General features: G+C 38.2%; 1 protein-coding gene across 19 annotated transcripts in view; it reads right to left on the bottom strand.

Moving 5' to 3' along the window:
- FRMD6 (FERM domain containing 6) overlaps positions 1-17,620 on the bottom strand; it is a 357,829-nt gene that overhangs the window by 18,475 nt on the left and 321,734 nt on the right. For 17 of the 19 annotated variants that reach the window (XM_089907689.1, XM_089907696.1, XM_089907685.1 and 14 more), the window contains 6 exons: positions 16,462-16,706; positions 10,710-10,800; positions 7,678-7,781; positions 6,624-6,700; positions 4,260-4,446; positions 975-1,130 (listed from right to left, as the gene is read on the bottom strand). In XM_089907689.1, the coding sequence (XP_089763815.1) occupies positions 975-1,130; positions 4,260-4,446; positions 6,624-6,700; positions 7,678-7,781; positions 10,710-10,800; positions 16,462-16,560 (714 nt within the window). In that variant the 5' untranslated portion in view covers positions 16,561-16,706. The other 2 variants (XM_089907700.1, XM_089907701.1) reach the window with 2 other exon arrangements.

Genomic DNA, 17,620 nt, shown 5'->3' with positions numbered 1-17,620 from the left:
CACAGAGAGGCTAAGTAACATGCCTAAGGTTACACAGTAAGGGGTGAAGCTGGGATTTAATCCCAGAAAGGTAGGCCCAACAGACCACACTCTGAACCACTTCATCCTATTTGGTTGGAGAATAAATATACCTTTGAATACTCAAATGGGAATTCAAGGGTTCTTGCCATGGAAGTGATACTTGTGAAATAGGGAGAGGAGTGGGAAGGAGAAGCAGGAGAGAAGACAGAACGTATTGCCAGTGATTCCCTGCAGAGCCCGCCGCAGTTATTTGGGTCTGTGACTTCTGACCCAGGATGGAAAAATGAGGCTAGAGACACAAGAACACAAAACACAAGGACACAGGAAAAAGGCAGTATCAAACTTCAGAGTGACAGCACAGAGTCAGTGGTTTAAGCACACAGGCTCTTGTCAAGTAGACCTGGGTTGAATCCTGGCTCTTACTAGTTTTGTGATCTTTGCTGTGTATCCTGGTCTGTAAAATGAAGATTACAGTCCTATCTTATAGTTATGAGGATTTTTAAAAGAGGATAAATATAAAGTGGCCCCATAAACACAATACTCCATAAACATTAGCTATCGTGGTGATGTTCTTATTACTAATGGATACATGCAGGTACGGCTTCACTTCAAGGAGTATTAAAAATTACTGATCGAACAAGTTGCAAATGTTACTCCCCAAGGCAGAAATGCAGATTTGGGAAGGAGAAAAATAACTATTTCATAATCACTGAAAAGCCAGATGCACAATTTACAGCCACTTGTTATCTCAATACTAGGACCATTAAAAAAGACTCCATTCTGCTCCCAGGACTGAGGAAGCATCATTGACTCCAAGACTGACCAATGATGACAAACAGCGGTTGAAATGAAATTCTTTTAAAAGCCCATTAAAAAAAATTAAAAAGACAACTTTAAATAAAAGCTTCTCCTGATCAAGGAGGTATGGCTGCAGACCTACTGCAATTTTGTACCTTATACAATCTGTAGTAGTGAACGGCAACATCATCCAGTCGGACGGCCTCTTTGATATATTTAAGATGAGCCTCAGAAGCTGTCAGTGCGAACTGATCTTTGTGCATGTTTGGAATGTGCTTCAGGATGTAGTCCTTCCCTCTCTTGGAAACAACCTGTTGGAATACAATGGGAGCGCAATGCAACATTTGTTGGAGGGATGCAAATACTACCCTCATCCCCCAAATGATGAAAGGATGAGAACCGAAAATACGCCATGTAAATTGGCTGATTTCCATTAGAAAATTCCCACGCTTATTCTTTTTTGATCATCTGTTATGTGACCTGGCTGAATCAGCTAATACTAGAAGCTACAGAGTCAATTTAGCTGTAGTACTCCATATCTAAGAAGAAAAATCACAAGAAATGGGAAAAATATGTTCTCTTGGCTTTAAAATCACCAACAAAGAAAAACCATGCAAACTTGCACAATTTTGTCCACCTCACTGCTTATACTTGCAGAATTATTGGTACCATGAAATGCAGCCACTGTCAGCACATCTTCAGGGTCCGGATCCTACTTAACTCTTCTAAAATTACAGCCACAGAGTGGGAGGTTCTAAATGTTAATCCGAAGAAAGCAGGGGACTGCGAGGAATTCTCAGAAACATTTCTGGTTTTTGCATAAGAGGCTGATATGAACACTCTACTCAAATGCTTATGAGAAAACAGTTTCACTCAAATATTCATTACAATTCACTGCAACTTCAGTTTTCAACAGACAGTAGTCAAAGCTTTTAGATATCAAAAATATATAGTATCCAGAAGCTGCAGGTTCAAAGAAAGGTGTTGATAAAAGTCTTAGCTGATTTCACGAAGATTATAAAATATGGAAAGAATTATGCAAAGTGAACAAAAAGCATTTTAGTGCTTAAAATGACCAGGATTTGAAAATTAGAGAATTTTTAGTTTTATTATTGTTTTTATAGTTACTGATGTTTTGTTTCTTCCTATGAATATTTTAAGGAGAATTAAACATGATGAGTTATTATTGGCCAATAATCAAGTTTTGCTGAGAACTCAAGTTACAGATTTTTCTTTCTAGGTTCCTTTTACATGGAGATCACCTAAATCAGTACTTGTCAACCTTTTTCAGGTCAAAGAACCCCTAGAAAATAATATCTGTAAGGGCAATGAAGTAGATGATTTTGGTGATTGCAAGGGTTGAGGAAGCTGGTATCTCAGCACCCTGGCACACTAATGGGAAGCTCTGCTTTAAAGACCAAGGGTCATTCAGTACCTGATGATAACTAAGGGAATGTAAATACAGGTCAATTTTGGCCCAACAGACATTGCTATGTAATAGCCTGACATCTTTTGTGGGTTTTCTTGAACAACTGAAGCACTGTCAGCCAGTGAACAAAAGCTTATATTGAGCACCGTGACGTGAAATGCTGAAGAAACAGAAAAGGTTAAGTTTATGCCTGTCCTGTAGAATATGCTAAGAAATACTTAGATCACTGGGTGCAAGAGACAAACAGAGCATTTGAAAATAAAATACTTATGTTCAGGGTCTTATTGAGCCCAGAGGAGGGGCACTGGGCACCTAGACAGTCTGCCCAGGGAACCACACCTGAGCTGATGAGCAGGAGTAGCCAGGTGAAACAGGGAGGGGGCCTCACCAGCTAAAGGAGCTGCAGACAGAAAGGCCCAATGTGTGAAACACCACCGGAATTGCTGGGTGTTGCTAGAACACAACACACAAGGTGCAGGACAACCAGAAAGTAAGCTGGAAAGGCTGGCAGGGACCCATGCTGGGAAGTTCCTAGGTCATGCTTGGGAGCCTGGGCTTCACTCCAAAGATGAAGGTTTAAATCAGAGGCAAAAACAACTCCTCTGCAAGCTGTGAGTAAAGCCTGAAGCAGGGACAACAGGGACAACTGCAGGAGTGCTGATGAGAGCTGAAGCCTGGGAAACATGAAGAACCACTACGGGGAGGACACGTGGTAATGTTTAGGAAGTTAAGAGCAACAAAAATACAAGCGAATCTTATTCCTTAAGCTGGGTGATGCGGAATCAAGGGTTTATGTTAGAGGATGTTCTCGTTGACTGGATGGGGCAGGGAGAAAGAAGGGTGATAGGAAAGAGCCCCGAGTGACTCAAGTTTCTAGGCGATCGGGTGGATGGCAGTGCCACTGGCTGAGGTTAGGAACACAGGGGTAGGAACACAGAGAATTGAGGTGTGAAGAAGATGAATTTGATTTGGGACATTCTGAGTGTGAGGTGCCTATGGGTAAACAGCTGTCTTACAGACATAGGGGAGAGAAACAGATTCAGGAGGTGCCAGTACATAGGTGGTTGTAAAAAGCATTAATTTGGAGGACATCTCCTGGAATGTGAGTGACTAAGTGTCAAATGCAGCAGAGAAATTCAGGAAAAGAAGTGAAAAGTGTCCACCGGATTTGGCAATTTAAAGGTCACTGCTGGCTTTAAGGACAGCACCATGAGTGGAGGGGGTGGTGAGGAAAGAAGGCAGATGGATGTGGGTTGAGGATTACACGTCGAAGTAAAGAAGCTAAAAAATCAAATATACATCGTCACTTTTTCAAGAAGCTTTACTGAGAAGGGAAGGAGAGATTGGTAGGTCTTCTTTCCCTCCCTCCTTTCTTCCCTGAGGATGGGGAGGTGTGAAGCAAACAAAGTATGTCCTGACTTAAGAAGAGTTAGTTGGGGTAGAGGCTGAAGATACGGGAGAGAGAGATGTCTCGGCAGAGACCTAGAGGAAGAATGGGAAGCGATATCAACAGGGTGGGGATGGAGAAAGGACCTCTGAGACAGTCAGTGCTCAAATAACCTAAGTTTTCTTGCTGAAATAAGGGGGTTGCTCCTCTTTTGAGAGTGAAGGAGATGGTGGTCAGATCAAGCAGTTTACTTATATCTGTTTCCTCAACACAGGAGAAGCTGTGAATGATCTCACCTTTTAAAGAGTAATGTGTTTCTCCCTTCGAAGGGAAAAAATGCTGCTTGAACTAAGAGTACATAAGACGGTCAAGGCCATGTAAATGCCGAAAGAAGGCTGGCAAATACCAAGTTCCACCATCTTTAGGATGGATAGCAATCCTCTTCCTCCTAACCCATAAGCAGATTGAGTCACTCTCAAGTATGGAATGTGTATCTGGGCGTCATGGAGGGTGTACTGGCCATCAAACATCTGGGTTCCCAGTTCTTGTAGCAGCATGACTACCCACACAATGAACTAGAAATGTGCTAGAGAAAACACTTCAGAATTTGAAAACAGTGCCTACCCAAGATGGGAAGTAAGCCTCGGGCTCAAAGTATTTTCCATAGTGCTTATTCCTTTTGAAGTTCCCAAGATCAGCCTGCAGAGCGAAGGCTGCCAGCAGGAAGTAGGCCTCCTCTCGGAGCACACACTGGGAATGAAGAACTTGTTTTCTCAGGTGCCAGTAATAATAGTATCTTGCTGCTCTGTCACTAGGAAAATAAAACAGAACTCACATTTTGATGGAACAATCTAAAGGCATGTAAACAACCCCAATCCTGCTATCCATCTGGTGACAAGAGCTCTTCTGTTCCTGCTCCCTCCTCCCCCCTCCCTCCTCACTCACTGAAAAGGGGGAGGTTGTAGCTAATACCGGACTGCTGCCTAACTGCTGCTTCACCAAGGTCGCAGGGTGTCAGGACCCCAAGTCAGACTACCCAGACTGCAAAAACAATACTTCCTATGGCCAAGAGCATTTGACTCATTCAGAGAATGGAAAACAGATCTGAATCATTCCACTCCAATGTGGGATATACTACATTGAACAAGTATTAGAAGCCTAGGCATCTGCTGTCTGTATTAAAATAATTTTGCTACAATAATGCTGCACATTGACACAAATAAGGACAAATCTGAGGAGACAATCCTGGCTTGAATGTTATGCTGTCCTTTTTTGTTTTGATTTTCATCTGAGCACATTACAAATACACTAAGGTCCTTTTCAAAATATTTCTGTTTATATGCCCTACTAGAAAAGAATTTGCCTAACTATGAATAGTCTTTTTTTTCCTCTAAGAATGAATAAGCTGAAAACTCTCCTTAAATCTTTTTTTTTTAAATTAAGTGGCTGTTACTTTATGGGTGTGATTTTATAGGCACATGTTGTAAGAATCATGATAGTCGTCACAAATGGAAATACAAATCGTGCACTCATTACAACCCATTGAGGTCAGAAATAAATACAGTCCCCATTAAATACACTGAGTAAGAAGTGCTGACTGGGGAAAAATATGGTCAAGCTCCAAAAAATGTCACAGGCAAACAGGACGCCTCTGTGATCAAAGTAAAAATGCAAGAAAAAAATGTGTGTGTGTGTGTGTGTATGTATCTAATGACTATTTGTCTCCCTATTACTTTAGGTTGAATGTTCACCTGAGATTAATAGCTCATTAGTTGATGATAATAAAAACATACGGGTTTACTTTAACCAAGACTGTTTAAAATTTAAAAATAAAGCATTTATGTAATTTTTTCCCTTATGACTGTTCAGAGCACTTCTTTTTATAATGTTGAGTACACAATGATTGGACTAGCTCATCACTGGGGAAAAGGGCAGAAGCATGGAGATCAATTAAACATTCATTAGTCCCAGGGGGCTAATTAGTGGCTAAATAATATATTTTCCTTCTTTCCAGCACATTCCATTCCAATTAAGTAAACTTAGAAAAAGTTTTATATAAACTGAGAATAACTAGAAAAGTTTCTCTGCTTTAAAAACATTCTTTACGGGCTAATATTTTTTACTTTTCAATTTGCATGTGGCAGTAACATAAATATTAAGAGCAAATCTCAGATACAACTCATTAGCCACATGTATCTTTGTCCCTTTTATGTGGGGTTTCTCAAAATTTAAAAATAAATAAGTAAAACACAGAGTTCACATTTCTAATATTTTCTATCAGCCAACAAAATCACCTCTGAAAGTCTTCCAGCACTGAATCCTCCTATACAAATAATAAACTGAGCTTCTAAACTGGGGAATTCTGAGTCTGTATCATGAGTACAGTATTATTCATGCACCTGCCTCCAGAAAAAGAATCAATTACCTGCCCTTGCCAAACTGCATCTAATTCTCACAGGATACCTCCACTGGGCGTAATCTTAGCTTTAAAGCTACTGCCAAGAACAGAAGCAAGACCCCAAAAGTGAAAAGAAAACCAGGCTATATAAACACCCATGCATTTTTATAGGAACGAGTTCCTGCTGCTGTTCCACTCCTCACACCACCACCAGAAAAGAATATAATCCATTAACCAACTTTCCACTTTACACAAGTGCTAGTTCTTTCTTAAAGGAAATATTTTTGGTGACTGATTTGTTATTGAAAATGTGGAGTAGAGAAAATGTGAGCTGATGAGATTGTTAACATTTTCACTGATAGTCTAACATTATCACTCATTCATTCAACAAATGTTTATTGAGTGTCTACTGTACCTCTGTTTTAGGGACTGAAGATACATGCGTGCATAAAAAAAATTTTTTTTTAATCCCTGCTCTTTTATATTCTAGCAGGTGGAGACAAACAATAAACACAAGTACTTTATCTGATATGTTAGAGGATGAGTACTGTAGAAAAATAACGGTTCGGAATTTCTTCCTGTCCTCATACCTGATCAATCGGCCATTTTCCACATAGTACTGCACGCGGAAGTGGATGATCATAGGGGGTCCAAACTGGTCAATACCCTAAACAAAGACATGTGTAAAAATCAGGCTGTTTTTAGTTACTTCAAAAGTGGGTTTCAAAAACAACAAATACCATTATTTACAAGTAACTTTTTAAACACTGAAAGGTTTGATCTACTTCGAATGAGCAGGGGCTTGCAGCGGGTAGACAGTTGTCTCAGTTGCCCTAGATGGATACCAGGTTTATGTGAAAACGGGAAGTTTTATAACTATATCTGATACTCATTCACTGTAATGCCAATGACAACATACGGGAAGATAAAAATAAATGCCAGTGGAAATTTCTAGCTGAGATCCAGCTCCTCTCTCAGCTCTGTCCCCTGTGGTGACCATTTGCTCCTCATTACAATGTTCTGTTCGTCTGACATTCCACATACCAAATGCTAACATGCTGTTTGTTTATGTAGACCTTCACGTTCCTTACTTTGTAGTTGGCTTTGAAGTAGCCTTCCAGTTTACTCCAAGAATTCTTAAATACAAATTGGAGGATTGAGGATTAGACACTGGGGATTATTACCGATTTGCGAGGGGGTGATCTTGAAAACACTAGGTAAATTCCCAGTGAATGCTCCCCTATGCAAATGGAAGGCACTGGTTCAATAAAGTAACAAAATATCAAATGTAAGGATAGTAAAAATGGGTTTTAAAATGACTAATAATTTCTAGACCATCAGTTTTGACAACTAACGTGGCCAAAGAACAGGAACAAATTACTTTTTCCATGCTTTTCATTTCAAAACATTATCCCAAGATTACTAAAAGGTTATTATCCAATATTATTTTAGCAGATATTCAAAATCTATTGCTACATGCTATAAGCTATTAATACTTCACTAATGTGATATTTTAGAACTTATAATTCATTTCGCTTTCCCAATATTTACTGTATAAAGTGTTAAGATATTTTTCTAATGTATAATAATTAAAATAAACCTTTTAAAAAATCAAAAGAATTTTGCTCATAAATGTAATCTCACCCAAGTGACTTCGTATTGTCGTACCTTGCTGGCCTCTTTCTTCCATTCTTTTGGACAATACTTATAAAGCTTTTGTGACAACTCCATATACACATGTTCATTATCTGCACATTAAAAAAAAAGGAGACAAGGTGATAAAGGATAGATTTTTTCAAAAGAAAAGAAATGGGTTTTTCAAAAAAGCCTCCAGATTTGTGAATGTACTCTGAATTCACATATTACCAAGAAAACTCAGCAGGATATTAAAAGATAAAAGGTTCTGTGGGATAGACATTAATGATAAGCTTTATGAAGTATTTTGCTTTTGCAATACAGAACACGTCTCGTTAAAAATATGTTAACATTTAGAAGAAATATTAGATTCCAACTCTTACTTTTATTTAGTTTCTGGGGTCGTTATAACTTACAGTTTAACTTCCAACACTGTGGGTGTTACTCAGTTTTAGAAAAACATGCTCTTGTTTGGCTCACAGAGGACTCATCTCATAAGTGCAAAGTAATGAAACAGGGCAGAAACACCGCCTTAATTGTTACGTAAGAAATTAGAAAACACTGATGAGAACCAACCCATTTCCAAGTGAGGAGCCTGACCCATGTGTTTTGTGAAGAATGGTCTTTAAGACCCATGTGCTTTGTGAAGAGAAGTCTTTAGACTATTCCTTCTCTGTCTCCTCCACATAAAACAGCATGAAGAAATGATAAAGCATTACTCGCACTGCCTTTGGGATTGACCTTGTGGGAAGAGGAGAAGAATCTTATGCAAAACAAGAATGAATGCCAAAATATTTCTTCAAGGGAATGATGTTCTTAAGATGAACAGAAAATAAGACTGCTAAAAAACCCATATAAAAATGATCTAAACATGTGAAAACAAGCTGGTAAAAAATGTAAAAATTTTCTGATTTCCCAAATGGACTCTTTTAAAGAGAGAGATATTTCATATGAAAAGCCTTCCTATCTTGTACAGTTTTCCATCTTTTTTTAAAAAGCTCCTTCTTTTTCCTCTAACCATCACTATGGGGGCATGGTCTTGGAAAGCCCTGGATAAAAATGCACTCATTCTGGAAGAGAAGTGTGTCTCTTTGACTACTTCAAGGATAACACACTTGACCACGCTGTCACTCACGACTGAATGTTGGAGTTTGACTGGAAAAGCGTCATAAGAGAACAGGAAGGGTAAAGCTACTTTTTGTCTATGAATGGCATATTAAGTCAACCAGTTTGGACGAAACGGGTAAGGAAGAGGTCCCCAAACCAAGAGGACGCTACTAAAATCCACTTATCACGTCAACTAAAACTATCTCCCATCTCTCTTATGTTACCAATTAAACATGAAATGGACAAGATCAGACAACCTTACTGTTGAATCTGATTTGTGTTTGGCTTGAGTTCCTGTCTGAAGAAGCAACATAATGAATAGAACAGACTGTTCACCATAATGGCACATACATATTTTTTTAAACTATCACTGTGTCTCTACCATCTGACAGTTTGACCAGAGCTTTGTACTTCAGGAATTCTCAAGCACACATCAATCCTGAAAACAGGTGGAACAGTGATTTCCATTTGACCTGAGAGAAAGCTGAAATGGAGAGAAGGCAAGGGATATGTCTAAAGCCACATGGCTAGCTAGTGGTAGAACCAAAATCAGAACCAGGTCATCTGATTCCTGTTCCAATGTTTTTTTGCCATCCTGCAATCTCTCTTTTAAAAAGGACATCTGAAAAACTCTTATTCTGAAACCTAAGGAAGCTGTAAACTGGTTTTATGAGATTGACTTGCTCAAAAACAAAGATCAACAGTCTGGCTGTAGCTGCAGTAAGAAGAATTAACTCTGAGTACAAAATAAAAGTAAGGTTACTTAGAATCTGTAGGGCATCTTATACCCCCAGATCCTTCCTTGAAAGAATGACTGAGGTGTATACTAATACAAGGATAGAGCTGAGCATCTGTGCTTTTATTGCTTTCACTACCACAGGAAGAAACTGAAGAGCAAATGGCTGGTTCCTCACTTCCTGCTCCATGCTCTCTGGCCTCTCCAGAGCTGTCTTTTTAGACAACTGAAAGCTGCTCACATTTTGGAGCTGAACTTGTTGATCAGTTGATCATGATATACTTTCCAACACAGCAGACCTAAGCACTTTATGGTACTAACCAAATTCTCAAGATATCATAAGCCTTTAAATTGAAACCAATTCCAGTAGTATAAAATAGTTCATATCCAAATATAAAATATAGATAAATTTCACAAAAAAAAGGTCTCCTTGGAAAACTGAGCAAAGATTTGAAAGGTTTTTGTCATCTAGAAGACTAACTTAGAGAAATCTTAAAATATGATTTGAAAGAAGAACGTTTTAAGGAATGGCTGCACTTAAACCCTGGGAACTTAACTCTAACTAAGGTGTTATTGGCAGAGAAAGCTTATATGGAGCCCTTTGCTTGAAAATCTTTTCCACATAAAGTATACAGAAAAAACCGATCCCATTTCTCTAAGTCATGTGTTCTGACTGGAAAAAAGAGAAGGGGCAAGGAAGGAAAAACAGAAAATAAGAGTAAATTAATAGATCACTTTGTTATACTATATATTCAACAGCAAGAGAAGCTGAATAGAGGAAAGTCAGTTTTATTATGTCTAAATGTCTTTTAATGTTAAAAATTATAAAACAAATTAAATTACAAAAACATCCAATTTCCTACTAGCGCCAGCTGCTCCCTGAGTGCAAAGAAACAAAAATCAATCTTAGTTCATTAAAACATAAAAGAGCAAACACATAAAACCCAGACTCCTAAAGAGGAACAAATTTTTAAGTTCAAACCATAATAAATTCGTGACCTAAAATTCTAAACTTGTAAGAAATACAGAACAGTACTCATGTTAAAATATGAGTACTAGATTAAAACTCATGATCAGTTTATGGGTATTCTGACAATCATAATTACATAACAATATGCTCAATTTAAGTTACAGCTATAAAATGTCATTTCCTCAGGGACAGTTGGCTAACTCCATCAGAGATGGGATTGAGACTTACTTTGTATAACACTGAGTCCAAAGAGGTGACAGTCCTTTAGCCTGAGTAGGTCACACACCTGGACCAGCAACTGGTGACACAGAATTTTAACCTATAGGAAAAAAGACAAAAGCAAACACACATTTAAGATAACAATTCAGCCAAGTCCAGACAGTGAGCCACAATCAGGCAATGTAATGCATCCTAAATACATGCCTTGAAGGGACAAGCTGACACTAGCAAAACGACAGTTGGTTTACGGAAATCACTTTAATCTGCAGCTGTGTTTCAATAATAATGATCACAATTCAAATTTCTACAACCTGGTAATACAGCACCACTGCAATCTTGTACAAGACTCATAAATCTTAGGATACATGGACAAGGCCTTACTCTATAGCCGTGGTGCATGATAAATATGTATTTCAGAAGGAACCCCAAACAGCCTAATCAGATTATCAAAATTATTAATTTGGCAAGTATCTTTACAAAGAAAGTTTTCCTCTTGATGGTCTAAACAAAATGCTCACATACTGCACAATGAGTGAATACCTAGCTTTTATTTACTTTAATAATTGACACATCTTGTAAGTACCTAAACCAGGTTCTTTTTCTGAGTCCTAGTATAATTCAAACATATTAATTAGGAACTCTGGGGTTAAGTTATTCTGAAAAGTCACATGTTGAACGATAACAGTCTTTAAAAGATACAGTTCTAATGACTTTTCAAGTGTTTAATGAAGTGTTTTGGGAGACAATAATTCTAATGGGTCTGCCTTGTTGAATTCAGAACCACTAAAGCTTATTAGTATTGGGATTGACACTAAGAGACCACGTGGGTCAATTTCTTCATCTGATAGAAGTAGAAAAGAAAAGCCAGACAGCTTGCAGTCATGTAGCTAGTAGTGGCAGAGGCAGCAACTCACACCTTTGCTCATTTCGTATTACAATATTTTTGTATATGTATATTAATAAAATATGTGCAACATGACAGTTTATCGGTCTAGGTACATATATTATGTGGCATTTCCCCTCGCATTTGTAATATTAACTTGCAACTTCTTTCTTCAGCAATGATGACAGTTACAGTTTTAATGATTACAAATTCTAAATTAGTTAACTCTGAATTAATGACTTCTTATCATACCTTAATATGTAACTCAGACTCAGAAAATAAAAACCTGTTGAGATCTCTTGACAATTGAAAGCCAAACAATTCAAAATGGTGACAATGTCAACTGGAGTAAGAAAAATAGGTTTACAGCTCTTTTCCACATTCACTGTTAAATGGCAAATAATCTGAAGCACCTTATCCACTAGAAAGTGCAAAAAGTATTTATGTAAGGCCAGAGAGTACCACTTAGGCTGTTTTAGAAGTTACAGGAACTCAGTGAAGCTGGGACAGTGTCTTATTTTATATTCAGGATATACAACAGGCACTCAGTAAATGTCTGATGAACAAAAGCCAGGGATCTGATTTTCCTGTGGGCTCCTCACCTTCCTTCTGTTCCATGACTACAGACTACTCTCTGACCCACTGAGCAGATCATTTAGTAATGTGCCACGTAAGAATTTAGGGAAAATGTATCAATACGCATCCACCAACACCACTGGGGGAATACATTTGCCAATAGGAAATCAGTATCATCTTCGTTCACTAAAAAGACTTTGGATTTGAGTTCTGTATTACTGTGATTCCACTTTACAAATAAGCTTAAATAAAGAAAATGATAAAGTAATGGAAAAAGTGTCTAATGTTAAATAAAACTGAATTAGATAATACTACAAATTTGAGACTTCAGATGTCATATAGTCTAGGACTTCTTTAATCTTTAGATTTGACTGTATTTTAAAATGTCGTGGGACTTCCCTTGTGGCGCAGTGGTTAAGAATCTGCCTGCCAATGCAGAGGACATGGGTTTGAGCCCTGGTCTGGGAAGATCTCACATGCCGCAGAGCAACTAAGCCCGTGTGCCACAACTACTGAGCCTGCGCTCTAGAGGCCGTGAGCCACAACTACTGAGCCCACGTGCCACAACTACTGAAGCCCGCGTGCCTAGAGCCCGTGCTCCACAACAAGAGAAGCCACCGCAATGAGAAGCCCACACACCACAATGAAGAGTAGCCCCCGCTCGAACTAGAAAAAGCCCGCACACAGCAACGAAGACCCAACACAGCCAAAAATAAATAAATAAATTTTAAAAATATAATAAAAAAATAAAATAAAATGTCATATACAAAGCACTCTGGGTAAAACGTGATAAAACGTTAAAAGAAAAATTCCAAACCACACGGTGTATGCAAAATGAACTATGTTGTAACTTTGTGTAACTGCTGTTCAAATAATGCTGTGCATTTCCCCCCCACACCCTATATAATTATTATTGTTCCGCTAGTTTAAATCAAGTATTTGGAGCCTAACTGATAAAGCTCTTTAACAACTATTAAGGAAATAACAATGTTCTTGTTTAAAAACTGTAATTAAGTAAGGTTGTGGCTCTGAAGTCTTACCTGCTGTGAAAACAAGCTTGAGTTTTTTGCATTTGCATATTATGAGTCTTTAAGGCTACATTTTAGCTGATTGTGAAAATTTTCAAGTTCTTTAATCTTCAGGAGCAATGGGAACTTTAAAAAGTGCCATAGAGTATGAGGTATTAAGAATAAGAATGAAAGCATTATCTAAAAATATACTCTATATGGAACTTTCTAATAAAAACAGCATTTGATTCTCAATGTCAATGGTTTGATATTGAGCAAGAATGTTTAAAATGTGCTCCAGAAAAAGAACTGTTCACTCTCTTCTCAGTGAAGAGGTGTAACCTCTTACCCATAATTTATATCACTCAAAAATTTTGTGGCTCCTACATTTACCATCATTTGATTTCCAAAAATTTCCAAGTTCCCATATTTATTACCTGATGATTAAAACCATTTAGAACAGTCCCTATTAGTTCAACTCATGGAGAATTAAAAATGACCAAAACACTAAATTTACCCCACATGCAGAAAGGCAACATTCTATCAACTACATTTGTCAGGGAACAAGCTTTCTTTGTTTAAAAAAAATGTTGAGAAATGATTTAAAAAATGAGACCATTAATGAAATAGTTTTGTTGCAGTTAATTTGTTCTACCACAACTCTACAAATATCAGCTGCTATTTTCCAAAGACAAAAATAACACTTTGTAGAACACGACAGGCCTTTGGCAGCCCTGAGCTGGCTTTCTAGCGAGGAGGGAACTCCATACTACTTAACCCAGTTCCTCCTCCCCGTCCTTTGGTCCAACAGCTTGCTTGCTAATGAGGAGTCGGGACATGGCAGGGCCATCTATGGACCCTGGAATAAGAACAGGTCTACGTGGGAGTCAGACTCCACAGCTGAGTTTCACTAACAGTGAGAACACAGCTCAAAGAAATGAAAACAAGTGCTACTCTATTAAGTGCTCATTCACTGAGCAATTCCCAGGTACCAGGCACTGTAATAAGCATTTATTCATGTTATGTCTTTATATCCTCACAATGTCCCTGTGAGGAGAGTAAGATTATCTGCACTTTATAGAAGAGGAAACCGAAGCCAAAAAACTAACTTGCCCAAGGTTGCAGAGTAAATTGTGAAGTACAGATTTCCGCCTACATCCCCCATCCTACCCTAGACTTACTAAATCAGCATCTCCAAGGAGTGGAGTCCAATAGTTTGGGTATTTAACAAGCTCTCCAGGTAATTCTGATGGACATCAAGTTGTAAAATCATTGATCTACAGGAACGAATGGACTGGCTATCTGCCAGTCTGTTCTCTGTAATTATCTTCCTCAGCTAAGATTTTAGTGCAAATTAATTTCTTAGAAAATTATAGTCAGCTCCTAGTATTCCTCATGAAGTCAGATTAGTCTTCCTTCTAACTTACCTGAGATCAGTATGGTTTTGCCCCATATCCTGTATATGTGCATACACACACATGAACACATGTATACACATTCCACCAGATGAAAAGACAGAAGAAGTGGAATGGAGAGAAGTTTCTTAAGTGCTTATGCTTATATTTACGTATATTTAAAAAATTTAATTGATCTTTTTATATAACTGTATAAAAGAACTCAAATAGCATATTCATGTATACATGTAAATTACATTTTGATATATTCTGACAGTGCCCATACTGACAAAGAATGATAATGTTGCCAAAAATAACAGCCTATCACTTCACGAAACCAAAACAACTTCAGGTACCCTGAGTAGAAATGTAGCTAATCAACAGAAATTCTGCCTAACGGATTGATAAAGTTCATTCAACAGGCAGGTTTGATGCTCAGACAATTCCTGTGAGCAAAAACAAGGTTACATTAGTAAATCTGTGAAGAAACTGTGGTGACTGACAGAATAAAACCAAAATAATTATGGTAATAAGCAGAACCTTTTCCTATTTAAACTTTTAATGGAGCTATTTAAATGTCATATAGCTTCATTATAACATTTAGAAATATTCTTTTATACAGCAATTGGGTTAAAAATATAGTTGCATATAGCAAAGAAAACTAATTCAAGGCATGCACTGAGGCAATTTTTCCCTTAATTCCATCAGAATACAATCGGTGAAAGAATATGGAAGTTGATAATAGGGAGAGGGGTTGAAAAATGCTAGGCATGATTGTGGTTACATAAAACTGTTTGGCAGTCTCTACCAAAGCTAAACATATGTGTACTTCATGATTCACAATCCACTGTCGGGTATAAACTCAGAAATGTATACATATGTGCATATACATAAAATGTTCCAAATAGTTTCATTTGTAACAGCCCCAAACTTAAAATAACCCAATATCCATCAATAATAGTTGGAAAAGAAACTGGACATATTCATACAATGAAATATTATACAATAATGAAAACGGAATTACTGTCACATGTGATAGAATGGATGACTTTCACAGGCCAAATGTTGAGTACATAAAATATACCCAGATATAAAAGTGAGCATATCACATAATTTTAGCTGCATGAAGCTCAGAAACAAGAAAATTACTCCATGGTGATAGAGGTGGGAATAGTCATTACCCTTGGGTGGAGATTACTGACTAGGAGGGATCACAAAAGCTCTTTCTGGGGTACTAGAAATCTACTATATCTCAAGCTGGATGATGGTTACATGGATGTATACACTTGTAAAAATTCACTGAGCTGCTCACTGAAGATTCCTATACTTTGCTGTAAGTAAATTATAAGCCAACTTTAAAAGTAAAAAATACAAAAAAGTATCATATTTCTCGATGTCCAGGTTAACTGAAAGAGTTAACTCTGACTCATGAACCATAAGCAACAGTTTAGTACTCAAATACACAGCCTATTCTTGAAATTGGCTAGACTTAGGCTACAGGTTACTATTAAAACAATGATCAAGCGCGTGTTAAAAAGCTAGCAATTATGTATTGCCATTTCACGTGTGTAGGTGACAACTCAAAAGTATTTAAAAAGCAAACTCAGATATCCATAAAAATTATATTTCAATAAAGGTTTAAAAATAGCAAAGTGTTCATGTTTCTATAATATAATAACCAAAATTCTCTTATTTTACCAGAAAAGAGAATGCTGAAAGCAGCTAAACTTAAGCCATAATTCAAAGTTTATACCTGTGTAGACCACTTCAACACCCCAATTCTCCCACATTATTAATGGTCTCATTCTGTAATGATTTCATCCTTAGCCAAGTCATAATTTGAATGTGGTCACTGGTGGGAACATCATCATTTAGACATTTCTAAAGTGGGATCTACTCACATTTATGATGATGTTCAGAGATTCATCGTTGGGAAGGAAAATACACACACTCCGGCGGTCTTGCATGACTCTGTTGTTATGGAAGTTCAATTTGTTCATTGTGTTGTGGGCTCTCTAGTGATCAGGGCTGGGCTCCGAGTCCTCGGCAATTCCTCTGGTTCCGAGCACTCCAAAGCCAAACTCTGCTCCTCATCACACGCCCTACAGAAGAAGCATCATGACGTTCCACTACGTGGGTTTCATAGCTGTAAAAAAAGCCCAAAAGGAGGCTGTGAATAAAGGCGGTAAGGTTGGTGAGGAGAGAGAGGAGGAGAGAGATGAGGAGAGGAGCAGCAGCACGACTGGTCTCGTTGGCACAGGTACAGCACGTCTCACAGTGAGGGCTCCCTCGCTTAATCAATGAGAATGCACAGAAACGTACTCTGTGCTTTGCCCGCTATCAAGTGTTTTAAAACTTTCAGGGACTTCCCTGGGGGTCCAGTGGTAAAGAATCCGCCTTCCAACGCAGGGGACGCAGGTTCGATTCCTGGTCAGGGAACTAAGGTCCCATATGCCGCAGGGCAACTAAGCTTGCGTGCCACAACTACTGAGCTCACACACCTCAACGAGAGAGCCCGCGTACTGCAAACTACAGAGCCCACACGTCCTGGAGTCGGCGTGCCTCAACTACAGAGCCCACGCACCCTGGAGCCGGCACGCCAGAGCTAGAGAGAGAAAACCTGCAGGACACAGCTAGAGAGAAGGCTGAGCGCCATAATGAAAGACCCCAACTGTCTCGGTGAAGATCCCGTGAGCTGCAACTAAGACCCAACGCAACCAAAAAAAATAAATAAGGAAAATAAATAAAATATTAAAAAACAAACTTTCATTCAGTCATGAATTAAACATAAACCCTCTACATTTAAGGCAGTACTGTGTACTACAGGGCTCACAGAAGCAGAAGCCTGCCTTTGAGAAGTTTCCAGTCTCACATGGGAGAAAATGAAGGGTTCTGGAACAAACAAACAAAATGACAAAATTGCGACAACAACAAAATTATCAATCTCTTTCTTTTTTTCTTCCATTACAATCAAACTCAAATAAATGTCCTGGCTCTTACATTATATACTCCTTCTTCAACCACTGAGGTCTGGCTTCCACTTCCTTCTCTTCACCAGCA

This window comes from Delphinapterus leucas, chromosome 2 (assembly GCF_059928025.1).
Source record: "Delphinapterus leucas isolate spDelLeu-1000000601 "Yukka" chromosome 2, BTC_Dleu_Yukka2, whole genome shotgun sequence".
Taxonomy (NCBI): Eukaryota; Metazoa; Chordata; class Mammalia; order Artiodactyla; family Monodontidae; genus Delphinapterus; species Delphinapterus leucas.
The sequence above is the reverse complement of the archived record's forward strand: the minus strand, read 5'-3'. Positions and strand labels throughout refer to the sequence as shown.